This window comes from Tinamus guttatus, unplaced genomic scaffold (genome assembly GCF_059628265.1).
Source record: "Tinamus guttatus ecotype Peru unplaced genomic scaffold, ASM5962826v1 Tinamus_guttatus_pri_ptg000150l, whole genome shotgun sequence".
Classification (NCBI taxonomy): Eukaryota; Metazoa; Chordata; class Aves; order Tinamiformes; family Tinamidae; genus Tinamus; species Tinamus guttatus.
In genome coordinates, this window is record NW_028288684.1 from 5,762,927 (window position 1) to 5,784,976 (window position 22,050).

Here is a 22,050-nt window from a genome sequence, read left to right on the forward strand (position 1 = left end):
CGACAAAGATGGTTAAGGGAGCGAAGCATCTATCTTATGAGGAAAGACTAAGCGAGCTGGGCATGTTTAGTCTGGAGAAGAGAAGGCGGAGGGAAGATCTGATCCCCTGTAAAGTACCTGGAGGAAGAACGTAAAGAGAATGGTGCCAAACTCTTCTTGGTAGAAGCCAGTGACAGGACAAGGGATAATGGGTGCAAGCTGAAACACAGGAAGTTCCACCTCCATGTGGTGGAGAACTTCTTTCCTGTGAGGGTGACAGAGCCCTGGAACAGGCTGCCCAGAGAGGCTGTGGAGTCTCCTTCTTGGGAGATCTTCCAAACCCACCTGGATGCCACCCTGTGTCACGTGCTCTAGGTGTCCCTGCTGGAGCAGGGGGTTGGACTAGATGATCTCTAGATGTCCCTTCCAACCTCAACCATTCTGTGATTCTGTGATCTCAACACAGCCATGGAAGCAGAGTTATGAACTCCACAAATATTAATTCATCCAGAACAGGAATGTAAATCCCAACCGGCAAGTTCAGAGGATGAAAAAAAAAATCCCCTTAAAGCAGTCTCTCCCAGCTGGCCCAAAAGAAATTAACAGGAAAAATCTGGAGATAGAACATTTCAGATGGGAATATGCTGAAGGCTTAACATATATACATTAATATTTAATATTAATATTATTAATATTTTAGCAAGCTAATTATATTTATTTCTTCTTCCTCAATATTTTAACACATAAATCTTTCATGTTATTAAATTTTAAACTCCAGAGTGGAATGCTGCAACTAATAGAGCCCAGGGAACCAAAAAAAGCAACGTCTTAAAACACACCATGCTCAACAACAACTGGCGTGTTTAGGTTTTAGATATTTTAGATCACGTTTGTTCCTGCTGCATTTCAGGAAAAGCGATTTTGCACAACAATTGTAAATGAACAAGAGGAATTATGGATGCTCCTAATGTGCTCTTTATTTTCATTTCAACCAATACATTCCAACATCCTGAGCTGCAAACGAATAGATTGAAAAAGAAACAATATTATAAAAATGTGATGAACTATGCTGTCAATGAAGATGTTATGGAAGGCAAACATTTGTCAAACAACATAATATGGACGTCTTCTATGCAAAATTCCATACATGTGTTTGTACTCATTTCTTTTAAACTAATAGTCACTACAGTAATAATCCTTAATCAACTCACAAATAGGGAGTGTTTCCTCCCATTACATGGGGACTAATTCAAACCTGTGAAACTTCATTTCTATTACACGACATGAAAGATGATTTTGCTCAAAACAAAGAAAGCCTAATGGTAGAGACACTGTAAACACTAGTTAAAAATAATTCTGTAAAACTGAGGCAATACGTCACTTTATCTATTGTTCGTACGGAAGCACGTGATACTCAGTTTTGTTTTCCAGTATTACACGGAAGCAATCTTAAAATTATATTCTTGTGTTCACATGTTCAAACCATTAAATAAATACTACTATATTCCTAATCTGTTATATTTCCTCTGATTAGCATACACAGGATGCCCTTTAACCTCTGGGCTTTTAAAGAAAATAACAATCTTTGCGAATAAATTAGTTTAAGGTGTTCTAAGGAGGAAAAAAAAAAAAGATCTACTAGACAAGTTTTCATAGAGAAATACAGATCCCTTCATCTTCAAAATAATCTTAGGAGTCTAGACAACTAAATAGCACTACTGTGTCAAAAACAGCATCTCTGACAAAATCCATTATTTTTCAAAACCAACATTTTATTTGTTTTCTAATAGTAAATATTTTAGTCAAAAAAGCAATCTTGTTGCTATCTTTGCTAAAAGAGAAGGAAGACAGTCAAAAATAATGTAATTTCATACTCTGACAGATTCCCCATTCTTATGTTTCCTAGGAAGGCCTAGTTTGCAGAGCTTCTTAAAAGTAGAAAGCAGAAAAACAAGTAAACTGGTAAAAACTTAAGGAATTTTCTTCATTGCTATGGTCTAGCCATTGTTTAATATATCTCAAAGTTCAAGTTAATACCTAAGAAATATCTATGATTTATGTTTTTAAGCATGAAAACAATACTGACATCTGCTGGCACTCAGCAGTACAGAATAACTTCTCATATTTTATTCTAACAATGAAACAAAACAAAATGGACAAACGGACAAATTAAGCATAAAGATTCATGCAAATAGAAAATATTTCAAAGCCACAGACACAGTCTATGTAGCAGCAGGTTTTCACTCTCCATTTTAAAAAAGTAGAAAACAATAACTAGTTAAAGGATCCTTCCGGTCTAACCACCTGGTCTTTGGTTGTGTGTCACTGGACAAATGAACCTCATGATTCAATTGATCCAGCCCTTTATTTCCATCCAGCAATTATATTTTAAGCTGCAATGATTTGGTTTCCTTGGCCAGAAGATAATAATTTTGTATGTATTCTTTTTAAGGAAAAATCTGAGCTTTAAATCTGATGTGTAGAATTGCAGAGATCATCTGTCTTCCATCAGTAATCAGTACTATCCAGGCATACCCAGAAAAGCTTAAAATCCTACAGTGGAATTGAGATTTGACAAAAACAACAGGGCCCCAAAAAGCAGACTGGCTACACTTTTTTTTTTTTCTCCTCCCCTCCCCGTACATTGGAGGTTCATCCCCCTTCCCAGATTTCAGGTATCAGAATTTTGGGTTGATTCATTTCCATGACTGCTTATCTAAATTGCCATGAATGCTTTTTAACAGGTACCACTTAAGATGGAAAAGCATTACCATTCCAGGATTCCCATAAAGGAATCTCCTTAATGACAAAAAAGACATTTTTAAAAGCTACTGTAGTTCATGCAGGTCACAGATAGTCACAGGTACAACTCTTGAATTACAAAAAAAAAAAAAAAAAAAACCTTTCTCTCAAAAAGCATTCCTATATTCCTGTCTAACCAAATATATGTATTTCTAGTTCTTGACCTTCTCACCATTCATTTTATGCAACAGCAACCACTAAGACCCTTATTTTTAACAATAGAAGCCTTAACCAGGGGTGCACACTTTTGTCTGAACACTTGCTCCAGCTCTAAAGAAGACTCAGAATAAGCAAAACTCAGAGATGCAAAGGCTGTCCACACAACTGCTTGTATTTAAAGGTTAAAAAGTGCACTTAGAATATATTTAATTGCAAGAAGATTGATAAGCTTGGCTAGATGAAGCCTGAAAGCAGAAGCCCAATCTAATCATTCCAGTTTAGGGCCAACATATGCATGACTCTGTGTGTGTGTTTAGAGCAGTTTTCCAGAATGGAAAAATAGGTCCCAGAAACTTGAGACCAGGCTATTTCTTATCAGAATATGCATCCCTCTCTCTGCTTTTTTTTAAATTAAAGACAAAGAAAATAAAAGATTGCTTATATAAGTCTTAACTGTCAACATAAGCCTTTTAAAAACTTCTTCTCTTTATGCTCAAGCTTTACAAGCAAAATTTCATTTTAGAATATTATGTCAAAATCAGCAAAACGTTCCACGCGTCACATAACGCGCTGCTCCCAGATGAGCAGGGCCAATCGGCAGGGAAAAGGCAGGGGGTTCGGTCTGCGCTTGGGCGACAGCCACCCAGGACACAGGGTGGGCAGGGGAGCACCGCTCACCAGCGAGGAAGGGTGCAGAGGAGGATGAGAGGTGAGGAAGGCCACTGCTCTACAAAGTAGGAAATCCTGCACCGAGATTTTTTTTTAATGTCCATGATGCAGCCCAGCTGCTACAGTGAAACATAGACATGACAGCATTTTCATTGGCTCTAACAAAATAATAAAGTGCTAAACCAAAAAATTATTCTAAATTCTACTTAAATGTTTATGTATGGTCACATCATGAAAAGGCAGTCAAATATTTTTAATGTATTACAGTAATTTTGGATAACTGCAAATATTTATACTTCAAAGTCTTTCTTTTTATCACTTCAACATCAAATGTCATCCAAAAAAGCAGTTGTTAATACAGAAAGGTAGATAGTTTAAATTAAAATTATTTGGTGTTAAATCATTGTATACAACCAGTACATTCCCACTGTAAGTTTTATCATGAGCACACACAGAAGACAATTAATGAAATGAATAAAATGGATCATTAAAAAAGGCACAGTAAAAAACACTTTTTTTTTTTTTTAGTAAAACGCTGTAAAAACATATACGACAAGGTACAATCTATATTATCTAAACATACCTTTCCAAGATCTGCAGCCTGTTTTAAAATATCTCTTTTTAGATCTTCTGCTCTCTTGGAATGAAAAGAATTACTTTGACTCTGGATGATAAATACAATTTCTTTTAATTCTGTGAACCAGAAAATAAGATTTAAAGACAAAAGGAGTTATTTTAAGCTTTGCTCCAAAGGTAATGAGAACACAGCAAGGAGGATTGGGGGGAATCTATTGTACAGTAAGCTATTTAACTTCACAAACATTGCATGGAATAGTAAAAAAGAGCTAATTTAACACACACACAAAATCCAAAGCAGTGCTTTTAAGAATTAACATATAAAAGGCATGTCATATCTATGAGATTTGCAGCAACAAAGAAATGTAGGCACCCAGTAACAGTAACCACATAAGTCCTATCATTTCATGAAGTTGCCTTCTAATGTAGCAGCATTCATTATTATCACAGCATTAAAAGTTACTGGTCATAAACCAGCTTCTCACATAACCAGGCAATGGCTGAATATGAAACAAAAAGAGATGGTTCCTAACCAAATCCCTTAAAATCTGTTAAAGATGAGCACCAGATGGACACACATACGCAGAAGTAGTAATAGTCTTTTATGCAATAGGGCATCAACATCTTGTGTCTCCTTGATTTATAGTGTTTAAAGGTATCACAGTTAAGAACTTGCAACAAGAGAGGATCAAGGACAATCAAGGGATGAGATTAGGGGACATCCCACCTCAGCTTTCACTGTTTGGTGGCAAGGAAAGAGTGAACTTCACTGATACTACGCAGAAAACAGGCAAATCAGGCAAGGCAGTGCAGAACCATTTTGCCACTGACTGAAAAGTTAGTGGCTAAGGAATAAACAGGATATTAATGACATTGTCCAATGGAGAAGGAGATAACTAGAGGACTTGTAACAAAGTGATGGATTGAAAACTCCATTTACATCCTAGTAAACTCGTGGTGAGAGCCTGATCAATCATAAGAGATAATAGATGTTAATTTGTTCATGGAGGAGGCAACACAGAAAATGTTCGAATTTCCATGATAGTATTATACCAACACAAGAGAGCGGGAAAGAGGAAGAAATGAAAGACCTTCTTCAGAGGGCTACATGAGAGGTCAAATTGAAAAAGGTCTTGGATGAATATTCAATAGATTAACTCCAGACACTGACAGCTGACTGGAAAGCAGACAGATTTTATTACAAGCGAAGTCTGAGTGAAGAAGACAAACGTCTCAAGGACAGAGCATGTTTCAGGAGGCACATGAAGTTTCTTATCAGACAGAAGAGAGCTCCAGCACCTCTAATCTGCAGTTGCTGTGTGATATAAGTTCAAAGTTATGTGCTACAAAATTAGTTTATAGAATGAATATTTTTGCAACATAGATCAAATCAATCTATAAGGTCCTAGTGTCACACTAACATCTTGATCTCCAGGATACAAATGCTGAAATAGCAACTAGAGCAGAATGAACAAAGAATAGTGGACAAAAAAAGATAGAAAGTTTTCAAAGAAATGAAGGAGGAAGAATATCAAGGAAAAACTGCAAAACTGAGCAAAAAATCATGACAAGAAAAACAGTGGCAACCAAAAGAAGACTAATACAAACTATCTTTGCCAAAATCCAATAAAAAAAAAGCCAACAGCCAGTGGCTAAGGATTAGGCAATTGCATAAAAATTATACAGTATCCAAAGGAACATTCCTTTTGCTCATTCACACACCTTTCTCCTTGCTATTTTAGACTCAAATACAAGGTACTAGTTAAGTGTTTTTCTACCTTTACCATGATGTTCTTTTTTCCACAATTTATTAGCTTGCCCATCAAGACAAACTCTGAAGATATCAAACTCAGTTAAGTTTCTGAGGACAAAGCTGTGGAAATGGCATAAGCACTGATGCAGATATCAGTACTGACTGCACATTGTTCTTCCGCATAACATCCCTTCATGTTCTGACCCACCTGACAGACTACTTAAAAAAAGAAAACTGTGAAATAAAAACTTCTGAATAACAGCTATTTGTTCTCTAGTAGGAAATAAATTCACTGCAGAAATTAGCATCAATAAAGTGTAATTTTGATAAGAGCCAAAGGGCTGAATTTACATATACAATGGTGAAAATATCCTAAGAGAAAAAAAAGCAAAAATTAGACTGTTCTGTACATAATGTGTTTTATTATCAGCATATTTATAGATATACATACAGCTGAATTACGCTCAGTTTCACATATGGTACATTTAGCAACTGAGATATCCTGAAACAATATACTTTCTAGGAGTAATCTAACACCTGCCTTGGTGTTACTGCTTTAGTCCAATTGAAATATTTCCCTCTGGCGCAGGCACTTTAATTCATAGAAATAAATATGCACTGTATTGAAATGTCAACAGAAAAGCATGTATAAGTTTATAAATGCTTTGCTGCATCAATTTTTTTCTCAAGTTAAGAAACAGCCAACCAAGCAAGCCAGAGAATGGAGTCTTTCAGAAGATTAATACCTAAGAGAGCTCTTGACATATTGATATTTTACTTCTCTTGCTGATGTCTTTTTCATTTCCTTAAGACATTCCCTTATCTGGAAACCATCTTCATTCTAAAATGCTCATTGATTGGAAAGATACTGCAAGGTCTCGTACACACACATACCAAAAAAAAAAGTTCAGAAACAGAAAGGCCGAAAGTTCTGAGTCTTATTAGAATTAGCAATGTCTCATTGCTAAACAGAATAAAGCCTTAACAAATTTATCAACAACAACGTGTGCTCTACAGAGCAGACAGTGACCATATATAAATGTGACTTCTTTGGAATAATCGCTAAATCACTTTTTAAGAAGGCTGTGGAAAAACAGATAAGCCTTGCAAGAGAATGACTTTTTTGTTTTTTTTTTTTTTAAAGTAGTTTACTTACCACAACAAAAAGTTTTAGTTAACTCTAAAGTACCAAAGATCTTATAATAAACATTTGAACATTTCAAGTAGGGCGGGGGGGAAAAAAAAATAAAGAGGAATATAAGAATAGAAGATAATGACAATGCCTGTTAGCCTTTCTCTTCTAGTCAGTGATTAGAGGATTCAAGTGGAATGCAAGAAATGCAAATTCAAAGCTGCTTCCCTGAAGCAAGGCCAGATGGACCGACCTGAATGCAGGTCTTCAATGCTCCAAGCAACCAGCTGCAAGCAGATTCTGAGGTGGGTCTTGGCTGTTCTCTTCTACTAAGCCAGATACAGAGAACAGAAAATGTCTCTCTAGCTTCCTTATTGCTAACTCACCTGACATAAGGGACACCTATAACTATGTCTCTGACTCACTAAATATTTCATAGAATCATAGAATGCTTAGGGTTGGAAGGGACCTCTAGAGATCATCTAGTCCAACCCCCCTGCATACGCAGGGACACCTAAAGCACGTGGCACAGGACTGCATCCAAGCGGGTTTTGAAGATCTCCAGAGAAGGAGACTCCACAACCTCTCTGGGCAGCCTGTTCCAGTGCTCTGTCACCCTCACTGTTAAGAAATTTTTCCTTAGGTTCCTATGGAATTTTTGGTGTTTCAGTTTCCGGCCCTTTCCTCTAGTCCTATCAGTGGCCACCACTGAAAAGAGACCATCACCGTCCTCTGCACTCCCTCCCTTGAGGTCTTATAGACACTGATTAGATCCCCTCTCAGCCTTCTCTTCTCCAGGCTGAACAGGCCCAGCTCCCTCAGCCTCTCCTCATAGGGCAGATGTTCCAGGCCCCTGATCATCCTTGTGGCCCTGTGCTGGACTCTCTCCAGCAGCTCCACATCCCTCTTGTACTGTGGAGCCCAGAACTGGACACAATACTCCAGATGCGGCCTCACCAGGGCTGAGTAGAGGGGCAGGATCACCTCCCTCGACCTGCTGGAGACGCTCTTCTTAATGCAGCCCAGGATCCCATTGGCCTTCTTGGCCACGAGGGCACACTGCTGCCTCATGGTCAACTTCTCATCCACCATGACACCCAGGTCTTTCTCTGCAGAGCTGCTCTCCAGAAGGTCGGTCCCCAGCCTGTACTGGTGTCTGGGGTTATTCCTCCCCAGGTGCTGGACCTTGCACTTGGCCTTGTTGAATTGCATGAGGTTTTTCACTGCCCAGTTGTCCAGTCTGCCCAGGTCCCTCTGGATGGCAGCGCAGCCCTCTGGGGTATCGGCTACTCCTCCCAGTTTCATGTCATCAGCAAACTTGCTGAGGGAGCACTCCGTGCCTTCATCCAGGTCATTCATGAATAAATTGAACAGGACTGGACCAAGGACTGACCCCTGGGGGACCCCGCTAGCTACAGGCCTCCAACTAGACTCTGCACCGCTGATCACCACTCTCTGGGCCCTGCCATCCAGCCAGTTCCTAATCCACCTCACTGTCCACTCATCTATCCCACACTTCCGGAGCTTGCCCAGGAGGATGTTGTGAGGGACGGTGTCAAAAGCCTTGGTGAAGTCGAGATAGACGACATCCACTGCTCTCCCCTCGTCTACCCAGCCAGTCATTTCATCATAGAAGGCTGTCAGGTTAGTCAGGCAAGATTTCCCCTTGGTGAATCCATGCTGACTACTCTTGAGCACCTTCTTGTCCTCCATGTGCTTGGAGACAACGGCCAGCATGAGCCGTTCCATCACTTTTCCGGGGACGGAGGTGAGGCTGACTGGCCTGTAGTTGCCTGGGTCCTCCTTCTTGCCTTCTTTGAAGACTGGTGTGACATTGGCCTTCTTCCAGTCTTCCGGCACCTCCCCCGTTCTCCAGGATCTTTCAAAGATGATGGAGAGCGGCTTAGCTATGGCATCTGCCAGCTCACGCAGCACTCTGGGGTGCATCCCATCAGGGCCCATGGATTTGTGGGTATCGAGTTTCCTTAGGTGCTCTCTGACCCAATCTTCCTCTACCCAGGGCAAGTCTTCCTTTCCACCCGCTTCTTCTCTTGTCTCTAGGGCCTGGGGCTCTAAAGGGCTGCCCTTGGTAAACACCGAAGCAAAGAAGGCATTCAGCAACTCTGCTTTTTCTGTGTTATTTGTAACCAGGGTGCCCATCCCGTCCGCCAGCGGACCCACGTTTTCCCTGATCTTCCTTTTGCTGTTAATGTATTTGAAGAATTTTTTTTTGTTATTTTTAACGTCCCTTGCCAGCTTGCCTTCCAGACGTGCCTTAGCTTTCCTTGTCGCATCTCTGCACTCCCTGACTATATTCCTGTATTTCTCCCAGGGGGCCTGTCCTTTTTTCCACATTCTGCATACCGCTGCGTTCTGCTTGAGCATTGCCACAAGCTCCTTGCTCATCCACGCAGGACGCCTGCCCCCTCTGCCTGCCTTCCTACACACAGGGATGCACTGTTGCTGGATGTGGAGGAAGTGCCGCTTGAAAACTAACCAGCTCTCTTGGGCCCCCCTGCCTTCTAGAGCACTAGCCCATGGGATTCTACCGAGGAGGTCTCTGAAGAGGCTAAAGTTGGCCCTCCTGAAGTCCATGGTTGCAAGGCTACTTACAGCCCTGCCTCCTCCTCGTTGAATCCTGAACTCCACCAACTCATGGTCACTGCAGCCGAGGCTACCCCCCACCTTCACATCTCCTACTAGGCCCTCCCTATTTGATAGCACGAGGTCCAGTAGCCCACCTCTCCTCGTCGGTTTCTCCACAACCTGCGTCAAAAAGTTATCGTCGACGCTCTGCAGGAACCTCCAGGACTGCTTATGCCTGGCTGTGTTGTCCTCCCAGTTGATGTCGGGGTAGTTGAAGTCCCCCATGAGAACCAGGGCCTGTGACTGTAAGGCAATATCCAGCTGACTATAGAAGGCCTCATCAACCTCCTCGTCTTGGTCAGGTGGCCTGTAGCAGACACCCACCACAGTGTCTCCCACATTAGTCTGCCCTCTAATCCTTACCCACAAGCTCTCAACTCGCTCATCCTCCACTCCCAGATTGAGCTCCATGCATTCCAGTTGCTCTCTCACATAAAGAGCAACTCCACCACCTCGCCTTCCCAGCCTGTCCTTCCTAAAGAGCACATAGCCTTCCATGGCAGCGCTCCAGTCGTGTGAGCTATCCCACCACGTCTCTGTGATTCCGATGAGATCATGATGCTGGGACCGCACACAGATCTCCAGTTCATCCTGGTTATTCCCCATGCTTCGCGCATTGGTATACAGGCATTTCAGGGAAGCCACAGAGGCCACAGGTTTCCCAGGAGGGGTGAAAGAGGACCCTCCGTGATCATTTCCTATCCTCACTTCCCCACTACCATACTCCCGCTGGACGCCATCTGACCTGGGCTGTGCGGTACTGCTTGCCGTAAGTAATTTAAGTAATTTAAGTGCTTCATTAAAAAGCACATAGAACAGGCATTAACAGAAAACACAGAGCACCACATGATGATTATTATGCTTTCCTGGGGCATGTGTGATCAACTCCAACTCCTCTCCAGCAACTATACTTACGTATCCAAAACAACTAGACTCATGGTTAGAATGCACTGTATTAGGTAAAAAAGGAGCACTAGCATTTTCACAGCTTTGCCAAGCTTAAATCAAGCTTTGTAATGCATTAAATACATTGTTTACTGCTTCACAACCCCAAATGATATCACTACGCTTACTTTAAAAAAAAAAAAAGTTCTTCTGCTAAGCATTTGCTCTGACACCAAAATAATCCTTATTTACCAATAAGTTGTGTATCTTACACCCTTGTAGGTGACATGGGATCTTCAAGATGATTTTTCCACATGCCTCATACACATAAGATCACGTATTTGGCTGTCAGTGTCTAAACACTTTACGTTGTTTTCACCTTTCCACTCAAATGTCCCTTACTAACTCTTAGCCATCCTGGATAAATTGCTTAATAGGCCAACCAGGCTCTTAAAAGAATACCACTGAATAGAATACTTTTGATCCTATCAAGATATTACAAAGTGTTTGCAGCGTATCCTCTTTGCAAGTCAAATCCAAGAAAAAAAAAAAAAAAAAAAAAGCCTCAGGACTACTTTATTCCTCTTGGCTCATTTAACATGTGTTAAAACAACAAGAACAGAACAAAAACAGAACAAAACAAGACCTCACCCTGCAGTCAAAAGCTTGTGAATGTTCTTGTGGCAAGACAAACCTCTAGAGAGGATTCTGCCTACCTGGGAACTTGGTCACACTCTGGATGTGCCCCTTCCTTTCCACAGATTGCAGAAGGCATCTAGGGAGCCCAGGTTCAGCGCACCCTTGTGTTCCCAGAGAAGGTGGCATCATTATACACTAGCCTCCTACACTACAAACTACAAAAATTCTTAAAGGAAGCTCACAAATCCTAACATAGCTATCCCCCGTTGTAAATAACTTTATTGATCTTAAATGCCAACATAATCCACTTCATTGAAACAATGATATATGTTCAGGAAACTTTCTCAATTATCTGCTCAGTCTGTATTCACCAACAGTAAGTTCTCCTACATTCTCAGAAATTATGGCATATATTAAACTCCTTGGAGAGTTTTCATCAAGAATTCTTGCTCCAAGAGTCCAACATTCGTATGTTTAAACATATGAAAAATGAGCAACTGCTACATCTGACTGAACACTTAACAGTCAGTGTCTCTCCTCAAGAGATTTATTTGAGACATGCTGAAAGCAAAAAAACCACTGTTGGCCAGGAGCCAGCCTGCCACTGGGGCACGAACCCACCCATCATTAGAAGGTACAGCATATGAAGACTTTCTGCCATGGCCTGGCAATGATGACCCAACAGCAGCAAGTCACAGCAAGTCTTAATCAGAAAGATCGCTCTGATCTTTTGGCTGGACTGTAATATAACAGATCCACACAGGGAATTCTTCGCACACCAGGCGATGAAGAATGCTACATCACGTTCTGAGAAGACAAAGCTACAGTGAGTTCATGGAGCCAGACTTCACTACACTTGTCCTCCAGTGGCTAGGAGCAGAAATCCTGATTCTTGCCTTCAAAGGAAAAGAATGGCTAGGCTAAGGCTTAAAAAGATCTCTTAAGCCTTGTAAAAGGTCTCAGTAACATTAAAAGGTCCATTAGCAACTCCGGTAAAAGCATACTAAGTGTTCCTGGAATTGTGCTTTGCTGTGAACTTGCAACTTCTCAGAAGCTACTGCAAAAGAAACATGGGCAGGCTGGCTCCTTTTAGAACTGGCAGATCGAAGTGCTTGGGGTTTAGAAGAGTCAGAAGTACCCTAGCAGTCCCCATTTCTTCAAAACTCAGATGTGACCCACTTCAGTGTAGCTGGGGCAGCACAAGGTTTCACTGCAGATATCTTATTTGACATCTGTGAACTGACTGCTGAAAGGAGAGCAGACCTGCTTTCAGACTTGATTAGAAAAAAAAATCCGCAACTCAGACGGAATCTTGCAGTATTTTTATTCTTACAGCTTATGTCACGTCTGGTGAAAATCTGTTTTATCACTCAGTATCCTATTCATACTTTACATTTTTAAAATATTTCTTTACAGGTATTACAAGTATCATGGACCATAAAAGCCTACCAGAATTCAGCATTCAGCTGCATTCAGTATTATATGAAATCTTTGAAAGAATTGCTACTACTAAGTATCATGCAATTTGATTAAAAACATTGTGCACTACAAAAAGCAATGTGTCAGTGTCATAATGCAATGCACATTTCAGAAAAACACTTAACTAAAGAATTACAAAAACAAAAGAAAATCAAGAAGTTTCATTTTGATGAGAATACATGAGCAAGGAAAAAATGTATATATTTAGAATGCAGCAATTAATTAACAGTACTGTTGAGCATGTAGGCACCATTACTATTATTTTTCATATAGTAACTGAATTTTACACATAGAAGAGAAAACAAAAAACAAAAACAAACAAACAAACAAAAAATCAAGCAACAACAACGAAAACAGAATACACAGGACCAGTACAGAAAAGCACCAGCTTAGTAAAAGGTTGCACATAAATATTTCGGACTTACCTCTTACCCTTATTTTACCCATTGCTCCACTTTTTTTGGACTTCTACAAGAAAGTTGAAACAAAGAAAAATTAGGATGCAGGCAAAGCCTCAAATTTTTCTGTAGAGAGATCCAGAGAGTGAAAACATTTATCAATTTGTACACTGGATATATACGGACTCACAGACTAATTAAAAAAAAAGCTTTTCATCAAGAAGGAAGAATTTTCTGCGTGCCATTACCTAGATAATATATTAAAAGAATATGTGTTTTTTTCATGACTCAATTTATACTGGAGATTATCAAGTTAGCACTAGCCATTTTACTTTTTTTTTCTCAATTATCTTTGTAATCAGAGCAGAAAGTTGGAATAAGGAACTCGATGAAACACATCCATTCAATGGTATTAAAAAACCAACAGACTTATCCATACGTAATCAACTATTAAGCACCTATTGAAACAAAATTCTTAAAAAAAATCCTGCAAAGCAATTTATATCAAGAAAAATTAAACATGAAAAGTTTGTTGTACATACCCACGTCTATACCAGAAGAGTCATGTTGTTATATATGTATATTTGTGATGGGATTTCAACAGAGTGCTGCTGTTAAACAATTTCAGTATTTTTGTTCAGTTTTACCCCTTAAATTAGTCTTTATATAATACATAAATACATATGCATATATACACACACACATTAATACATATCTTTATATACACATACATACACCTGCAAACACACAGAGAAGTCTGTTAAAGAACATGCATTTTCACATGCCTAATGCCTGTTGTGCTCTTTTACACAGCTTTCTTTGACCAGTAGCTCTTCTAATCTGCTGACATGTCATTTCATATACAAAATCATATATGAAATAATCATATTTCATATGAGATTTCAGCTTTCCTTGAGCCATGATTTGCACAGCAACATGCAAGAAAACTAACAGAAAAGCACTCATTTTCTTCTTAATGTATTGTGCAATTAAGAAAATAGAGAAGAAAGGAAAAAATATCTCTGTAGTAATGAGGTACATTTTCAAAAATGATTTTGGACAGCATGTGCTCTCATTGTTGGCTTTAAAAACTTCAGGACAGCAAGAAGACTTTAGTGTAGGTTTCTAAATTTATTCTTAAGTTCATCTTAGAAAACAATTCTGCTTCTTTTTCCAAATTACTATTTTGTTCTACAAGAAAAGAAAAAGTTATCTTAATACAAACCAGCACAAATCAGAAAAACTAACGTAAGAAAGATGCTACGTATAGGCTTGTCTTTAAAATTTCTTTCAGATTCTAAGTATCTGAAGGATAAATTAATACTAGAAGAGTAGTACTCTGTGTAATGTGTATCCCATTAAAATGTCTTATGTGTCTCATGGAAGAGAAAGACATTGCACAACATTTAATCCCACTGAAGTCAATGAGCAAACTAATCAATGTCACAGACATTAAGACTTTCTGCTCTGGTCTTATAAAAATCTCTGCAAAATGCTGTTGCTCTGTAAATTAGAATTTTGTACCTGCAGCACTGGTAGTTCAGTCTTTGCTTCCACACCTTCAGGAGCTACACTTACTGCAAAAGCTGAAAGAAAAAAACAATTGTTTTTGTCAAGTATGAAAATGAGCTCCTTTAATTTGAAAAGTTCTGCAGATAGAAAAAAAAATTAAGTAAATTTTCAGATTAAATTAAACTATATAGGTGATAATCTTTCTGAATGTAAGACTGCTTTTTCTTATGAAACCTGCACTTTTGCAATCTGACAATTCTATTTGCATGCATCTCTGCAAAGATTACGCTTTGACACAAAGCCAATTGGTCTTGGCTTCAGGTCAAGTAAATCCCATTAAAAAAAGAAAGAAAAATTACATCTGTCCAGTCCAGTAGTTCACTTGACAGCATAATGTGCTACCACATGGGAGACCTGCATTCCACTCTGTCTTTTAGGTTAGAGTTTGGGTTATCGAAGCTTCCCTAGGAACTACAGGAACTGACAGCAGCTGGCACAAAGTGTGTCGTACTTGAAGGTGGCTGTCGTGTCCTGAATGTGTTTTTTGAACAACAGTCTAAAGCTGCTAATACATGAGACCCAAATAAATGTTGGGGAAAAGAACAAAGACCCAGAAGAGTGAACTTGCATTGACCCACTGTCATTTTAAACCTCTTATACTGAAACTGCCATATTCATACACTTCAGTTTTGCATTAGAAGAATAACCGTAAAAAACACCTTTCAGATTTTTTGTTTGGCTTTCTAGTTGATGTAGTCTTCTAATCAATTTGTCTCAGCTTACTCATTTCTGAAACAGTAATTATATTTAACATGGAAAGTTTTGATAAGATTCTTTGTAAACATTCTCTTTCCTAAAGGTATTAAAGAGATGTATATTCAAGTTAATTGCTGCAACTTGGAGGGATCTAAAGATAATACTGGTCAAACTGTAGATGGGCTTTCTTCAAAACTAAGAAAAATCAACAGATTGAAGTAGAGTTTCTCACTGCACTTTTAAATTAAATATTGCTTGAAATGTATTTCAAAGTTAATTGCTAGTAACACTCAATTGTTCACTCTAGAAACTTGTAATTTAGGAAAGGAAAAGGCAATATTGTCCAAAGACTGTTATATTCCATCTCTGATTACTTATACCCCTATGCTCATTCACTTGAAGGGCAAAATTCATTAGATATCCAAGAGTTGTGTTTCAGTGACATCTCCGGTGCTGATTAACTGAATCCCAAATCATACCACTAACTATAGACATCCCAGGTTTATTCTGACACAATAGACTCATGTGACCCGTTATCTCTTTTAGCCTCAGGAAAAAACAAACAAACAAACAAGCAAAAAAAACAGCATACAAGTAGGCATCTGCCTACACAGCCTTGTCCTTCAAAATATTTTACACGTCAATTTCAAAAAGGCACAGAAAATGTCTAAATCTGCCTATTACATCCTTTGCTGACAGCATTTGCTGATCATTTTCATCTTCCTGGTTCAGCAAAACAATACTTAGAGATCCAGGTAAGAAATATCTTGCCTTAGGCAAACCATATCCACATCTTCTACCTGACACAACCATAATTTCAAGATCAACACAAAACACCCTTCTGGGATATGTATTAATTACATACTATTAAACTAAAGAAGTATCGCCTTGTAAATTCAGCTCATTTTCAAAACTGCAAAGTAAGTAGAATTTTCAGGATTTTGTTTTTAAAATGCAACCATGGAACTGCATTCAAAGATCTGAAACGACTGTGATTGACAAGAGACACTGCCTTTCTTACCATAATATTAAATAACCTACGCCACACAGCTTCTAAATTTTATAAAATATTAATGCATATGAACCTTGAAACAAACATTATACAGATAACCTGGAAAACAAAACCAAGCTCATACTACATTCTGAGGGCACAAGGGCCTTCTAAGTTTTCTTATATCACCTACTTCATCTTCACATCACAGAATCACTGCAGTTGGAAAGGACCTGGAAATTATCCAGTCCACTCTCCCTACTCAAAGCAGGATCAGCTACAGCAAATTGCTCAGAGTTGTATCCAGGCATATTTTGAATATCTTCAAGGATGGAGACTATGGAGACTCCACAACCTCTCTGGGCAACGTCTTCCACTTTTACAGCTAAAAAAAAAAATGCTTTTCTTGTGTTTAAATGGAATTTCTTGTGTCTCAGTTTGTACCCACTGTTTCTTGTCCTGTCGCTGGTCACCACTGAGAAGAGTCTAGCCCCACGTTCTTCACACCCCTCTTTCAGGTCCTTAGGCGCATTGCTAAGATACCCCCTCAGTCGTCTTCTCTCCAGGCCCAAGAGTCAGAGCTTCCTCAGCCTCTCCTCGTATGAGGAACGCACCAGTTCCTTAATAATATCTTTGCAGCCCTTCGCTTGACTCCAGAGGGTCCTTGACTCTCTTGTACTTTGGGAGCCCAGCACCGGACAGAGTTGACCCCACAGTGCTCAGCAGAGGGAAAGACTCAGTTCCCTCGGTCTGCTGGGAACACAGCTCCTGATGCCGCTGGCCTCTGCTGCAAGAGCACGTTGTTGGCTCTTGAAGAGCTTGTTGTCTGCCAGGGTCACCAAGTCCTTTTCTGCCACGCTGCCTCTCAGGTGGCCGGCCCCCAACTTGTACTGGGGCCTACACTTACCTCTCCCCACGTACAGGACTTCCCATTTCCCTTTGCTGAACTTCATGAGGATCCTGTCTATTTTTCCAGTCTGCCAAGGTCCCTCTGAATGGCAGCACAACCCCTGGCGTATCAGTCAACAACTTCCCTAGTCCAAATAGCCTCCCAGTTTTGTAGTACCTGCCAACTTGCCAAGAGTGCACTCTCTCCCACCACCCACGGCATTAATGAAGGTGTACAACAGTACTGGTTCCATTACTGACTCCTAGGGTACACTCTTTCTATCATTTTTAAGTCCACCTCATTGCCCATTCATTTTGCCTGTACTCACCACAGTTTGATTTGCCCCACCAATGGTAAGTCCTCCGTGCTCAGACTTTCCCTTGAACTCCAGGAAACTTGGATTTCTGATGGCAGGTCTTACCAGTAAGGACCATGAAAAAGAAAGTACTTCATCCTTTTCTATGCCCTTTGTCACCAGGTCCTCTCTCTCATTCTGCAGCAGGTCCACGTTTCTCTAGTCTTCCTTTTGCTGCTGGAGCAGAAGCCCTTCTCATTGCCCTCACCAGATGATTCATTACCAATTCATCATCTGAATCTGAACACGGAAAGTTGCTAATTACCGTTGCATCTAGACTATCTCCAGAGTTGGAGGTACCTTTGCCAATTCCTGAAGTTCCTCCAGTCCATTTATGTTGGCATTGCATGAAAAAAATCATCTCAAGTGGACCACTCACTTATTATAGGACAAAATAAAAATACAAGAAGACACTGCTCAGTTGGTAAACTTTTAAAGTCTGTAGATATTGCAGTGCTACTGATTAACTATAGGATTTCCTGCAAACAAAGCCATCTAAAACAGAAAAGAATTATTTTAAATGCAACCTATAATTCTACTTCTGTCACCTCATTATTTAGAGAACTGTATAAAGCAGCTATTCTCATGATTTGGCGCAAGCATGATGATGGTGACCAGGTAAAATGCCATCCTTCACCTTCTCTTGCTAACTGCTCAACAGCTGAGGCCAAGTAAGCAAAGAAATTTTAGACAGACTGTAAACTTCTGTTTTCATCAAATTTATCTTTAGTTCTTTTCAGGCTAACCTTTTTTGATCCATTTCCACACACAGACACATACAAAAGTTAATCAGACAACATAATATAAGCAGCTTTGATTTTTTTTCTCAAGTGTTTCATTATTTCCATGAACATTTTGGTAAGTGGACTTGCTCATTTTACTAGAAAGTAAAAACCAATCATTTATTTTCATTGTTCAGCAGCTGAGCTGTAGGAATAAGGGCCAACAAACTATTGGGTAGGTGGAAGTAAATACTGCAGCATTAAAATATAACATATTGTATAAACGTATGCTTATAATGTTATAACACCATATTATAAATGTAGCCATTTTTCAACACTGCCCTTTCAAGCATAAACAGCTTACAAATGTTTATGATTAGATGTCTGTTAGGTGCAGAGGACATTAATAGTGGAGAGGCTTTTTCTTTTTTTCTTTTTTTTCCTCCCCTTGGAGTCGAAATCCACTTTTGAGCAGAAAGAGAGCACCTCCGACACCTTCCTCTATGAAGGTCTGAATCAAGGCTGACTGAACCCAGAGCCATTCATTCCAGCCACCCCACTTGGCTGTGGAACGGTTTAAATTATGATTCCATGACTTGTGTGTGCCAAAGTCATGATTAATAATAACCACTTCAAATAACTAAAGCTCTTACATCATTCGCAGTATATTACACATTTGAAATAAAATTTCTGCATATTTATACTCATTTGCTCACTTTTTTTTTTGTCTATTTTTGTTTTTGGTGTGGGTTACACACACACAAAATAAATCAAAGAACAGGAATCTCTGTATTGATATGATTCCAGAAAAAATCTGCACTGCCACTATCAGTCAAAAAGACAGGATCTTCTGTAGTGAGACAGCCTGGAAGAACTAGCAGGCAAAATAAATTAGTTTTATGTATTTATATGCACATCTTTCTACCATTTATTTTCCTTGTTGCTACCTTATATACCTCAAAGACCATGATCTAGCCAGTTAAGATGAAGATGTGCAGTTTTATCAAGCCCGTCTGTGTGCGTGTGGAGGAATAATGCAAGTGTGATTTCCAGCCTCTGACATCATTTGACACAATAAAAGGAACTCATTTTTTTCCTTGAGCGAATACCTTTAAGCTAATGCCACAGGGGAGGGAAAAAAGAGACAGCTAAACTTACCACTATAAACCTTTAAATTGCTTTTAAATGAGTGTTATGCATACCAGTAGCCTTATAAAAAGAAAGCAGGGGAAAACATTGAAAAGAAAAAAAAAAAAAAAAAGGAAGAACCACCATCATCCCTTCTGGCTGTCTGAAAGTTGGACAAAATAAAACTATCTGAATATACTTCCCCATTCTAGAAGCTGCCACTTTCAAGGCAGAACTTACAAGATGATTCTTCAATGAAATGCAATACAAATGGTTTCTGTTTGCCGAGGCCAAAGCTGATTATTTTGCAGAGTTACCCTCTTTGCCATCTCAAAAGCAGAGAGAATTAATAAAGATGGGACTTTAACATAAAAGGGGACTAAATACAGTACAAGAAAGTTCCTATACTACAACAAGCTTCAGACGAACAAGTCCTATGCAACCATTAAGCAAGGGCCACTAAACTAGAGAAACTGGCACAAGGAAGAACACAAGTTTTGCCATTGCTGCCTTCTAAACTTATTCATCTCGCTACACAGCGGCGCACACAGGGAGAGACGGGAGCTGCTCTTCTCCGACCCTCATGACAACGTGTTCAAGGTTACAGGCATCACAGTACCTCACAAAACACAAGTAAAACTGTTCATTCCCAGAGGAATGAAATACACCTTTAGGAAGAACAGCAGGGATTAGGCACTTCCAAAAAGCATCAAGCTGCAGGGCTGAAATGAAGAACTTCTTAGAAAAATCGAAGTTGCATTTTATTTCCTTCCCCCCCCCCCCCCCGTTTTTTTTTCCTTTGCTGAAAACAGTATTTTCTATGTGTATTAGGTTTCACCTGCCTGATTTTTGACCTGCTAGCGGAAGGAAACCCGATCCCGAGGCTGGGAACAAGGCCCAGAGAGGCGAGCGCTCAGGGATGCAAGCAAGGAGAACAGATGTAAATATTACTTCCATTTTACACATTTTCCACAAGAGCTCTCAACTCCTTTATCCTGTGGGGATCCGACTGCTGACAAGCTACTAACCCTTCTCTTTTAATCTGCTACCACCTGCCTACGAGGGCGCATTAACAGACGCCTGTGAGACGCCACTTAAATGCGAACAAAAAGAAAGTGTTTTCCTCTTTTTGCTGGCATTGGAAGCGGGCGCTATCGCCACTCCTGAGAGGCGCGCAGGACTAGGGCGCTATTTCCAGCACGAGGGACGAGCCGCTCGCGGAGGGGGCTCAGCCAGCTCAAGGGGGTCCGGTCCCGCACCGAGGGTCCCGGCGCGGCCGTTAACGGTCACCGCGGCGGGGGGGGGGGGGGGCGGCGCCTCCCGCCCGAGCCGCTCACAAACTTCGGGGGCGGCGGCGCCTGCTGCCCGCCGGGACGCGGGCCGAGGAAGCGGCGGCCGCGGCTGTCCCTCGCCTCGCTCCGTCCCGCGCCCTTGGCCGCCACCCCCTCCGCGCGGCGGTCACTCACCCCGCGCGCGGAGCGGCGGCACGAGGAGGAAGGAGAGGAGCGCGAAAGCGGCGAGAAGGAGCCAGCGGCTCCCGCCGGGCTCCCGAGACATCTTGGCGGCGGCCGCAGAGCTGCGCGGCGAGAGAGCAGCAGCAGCAGGGGGAGGAGGAAAGGGGCCCGGCGCGCGCGGCCGCCGCTACGGCAGGAGCGCAGGAGAGCGGCCTCCGGCTGGTGGCGGCGCCGCCGCCGGCCCCTTCCCTCCCGCTCTCCCTCCCTCCTTCCCTCGCGCTCTCCCGGCTGGAGCGGGCGGCCGCGCAGGGCGGCGCGGAGGGGCGGGCAGGGAGGCGGCGCCCCGGCCGCGGCGACACCTAGCGGCGGCCCCGGCCCTGTCCCCGCGCGCCCGCGGGCAGTGACAGATCCCGCACGGGAACCCTGGCAGCGCCGCCCTTCCTGCGCATGGAACAGGGTCTGTGGCCGGCACGACCAGCAGTGTCTTCGTACTGCTCGGTTAGTAACTGCTGCAAGTCCTTCAACAACCAGGTTAGGCCAAAGGGTTCTTTCTTTCTTTCTTTTTTTTTTTTTTTCTTCTCTCTTTCTTGGAGGAACAGTCAAAGGAAAAAGGGTATAAACCAAAAAGCACATACACAGTATTTTTTACTGCATTACTATTCTTTTTCTATGTCAATTTGGTCTAGGCTAATCATGATTTCAATTATACTAACAGTAAATTCTGGGTTTACGTATAACGTATGCTTTCGCTTTTTCCCCTAAACAGTATTTCAAGTGTAATACCCATCACTCATAGTGAATAATTCCTTAGACAGTGGGTACTTGTACACGTGGATTCTGGTTGGAACTGTATGTGCACATGTTCCTTGTAACACCTGCAGAAGGTTTCCTGCACACACAGTCCCCTTCCCCAGCCCAGCCACTCGGGGTGCACTGAACCTCTCTCACCAGTGCAGCATACGGATAAACTATAAGCTCCTTGTGTTTTAAATTCAGCTTTTAGCCCAGCAGCACAGGACCTGGCTTCGACTCTTCCTAAAAACTCTGCAGCTTTTAGGTCAACTGTGTTTTTCTCCTGACAGATGGAGTGGCACCTTAACCCTGCCAGAGAGGGGATTGTGAAGAC

General features: G+C 41.1%; 1 protein-coding gene across 1 annotated transcript in view; it reads right to left on the reverse strand.

Annotated features, from left to right (window-relative positions):
* The window catches only part of B3GLCT (beta 3-glucosyltransferase), a 65,297-nt gene that overhangs the window by 32,802 nt on the left and 10,445 nt on the right, over window positions 1-22,050 (reverse strand). Inside the window, exon 2 of the mRNA XM_088522145.1 lies at window positions 4,193-4,302. Within this exon, the coding sequence (XP_088378271.1) occupies window positions 4,193-4,302 (110 nt within the window). The remainder of the gene's footprint in view (window positions 1-4,192; window positions 4,303-22,050) is intronic.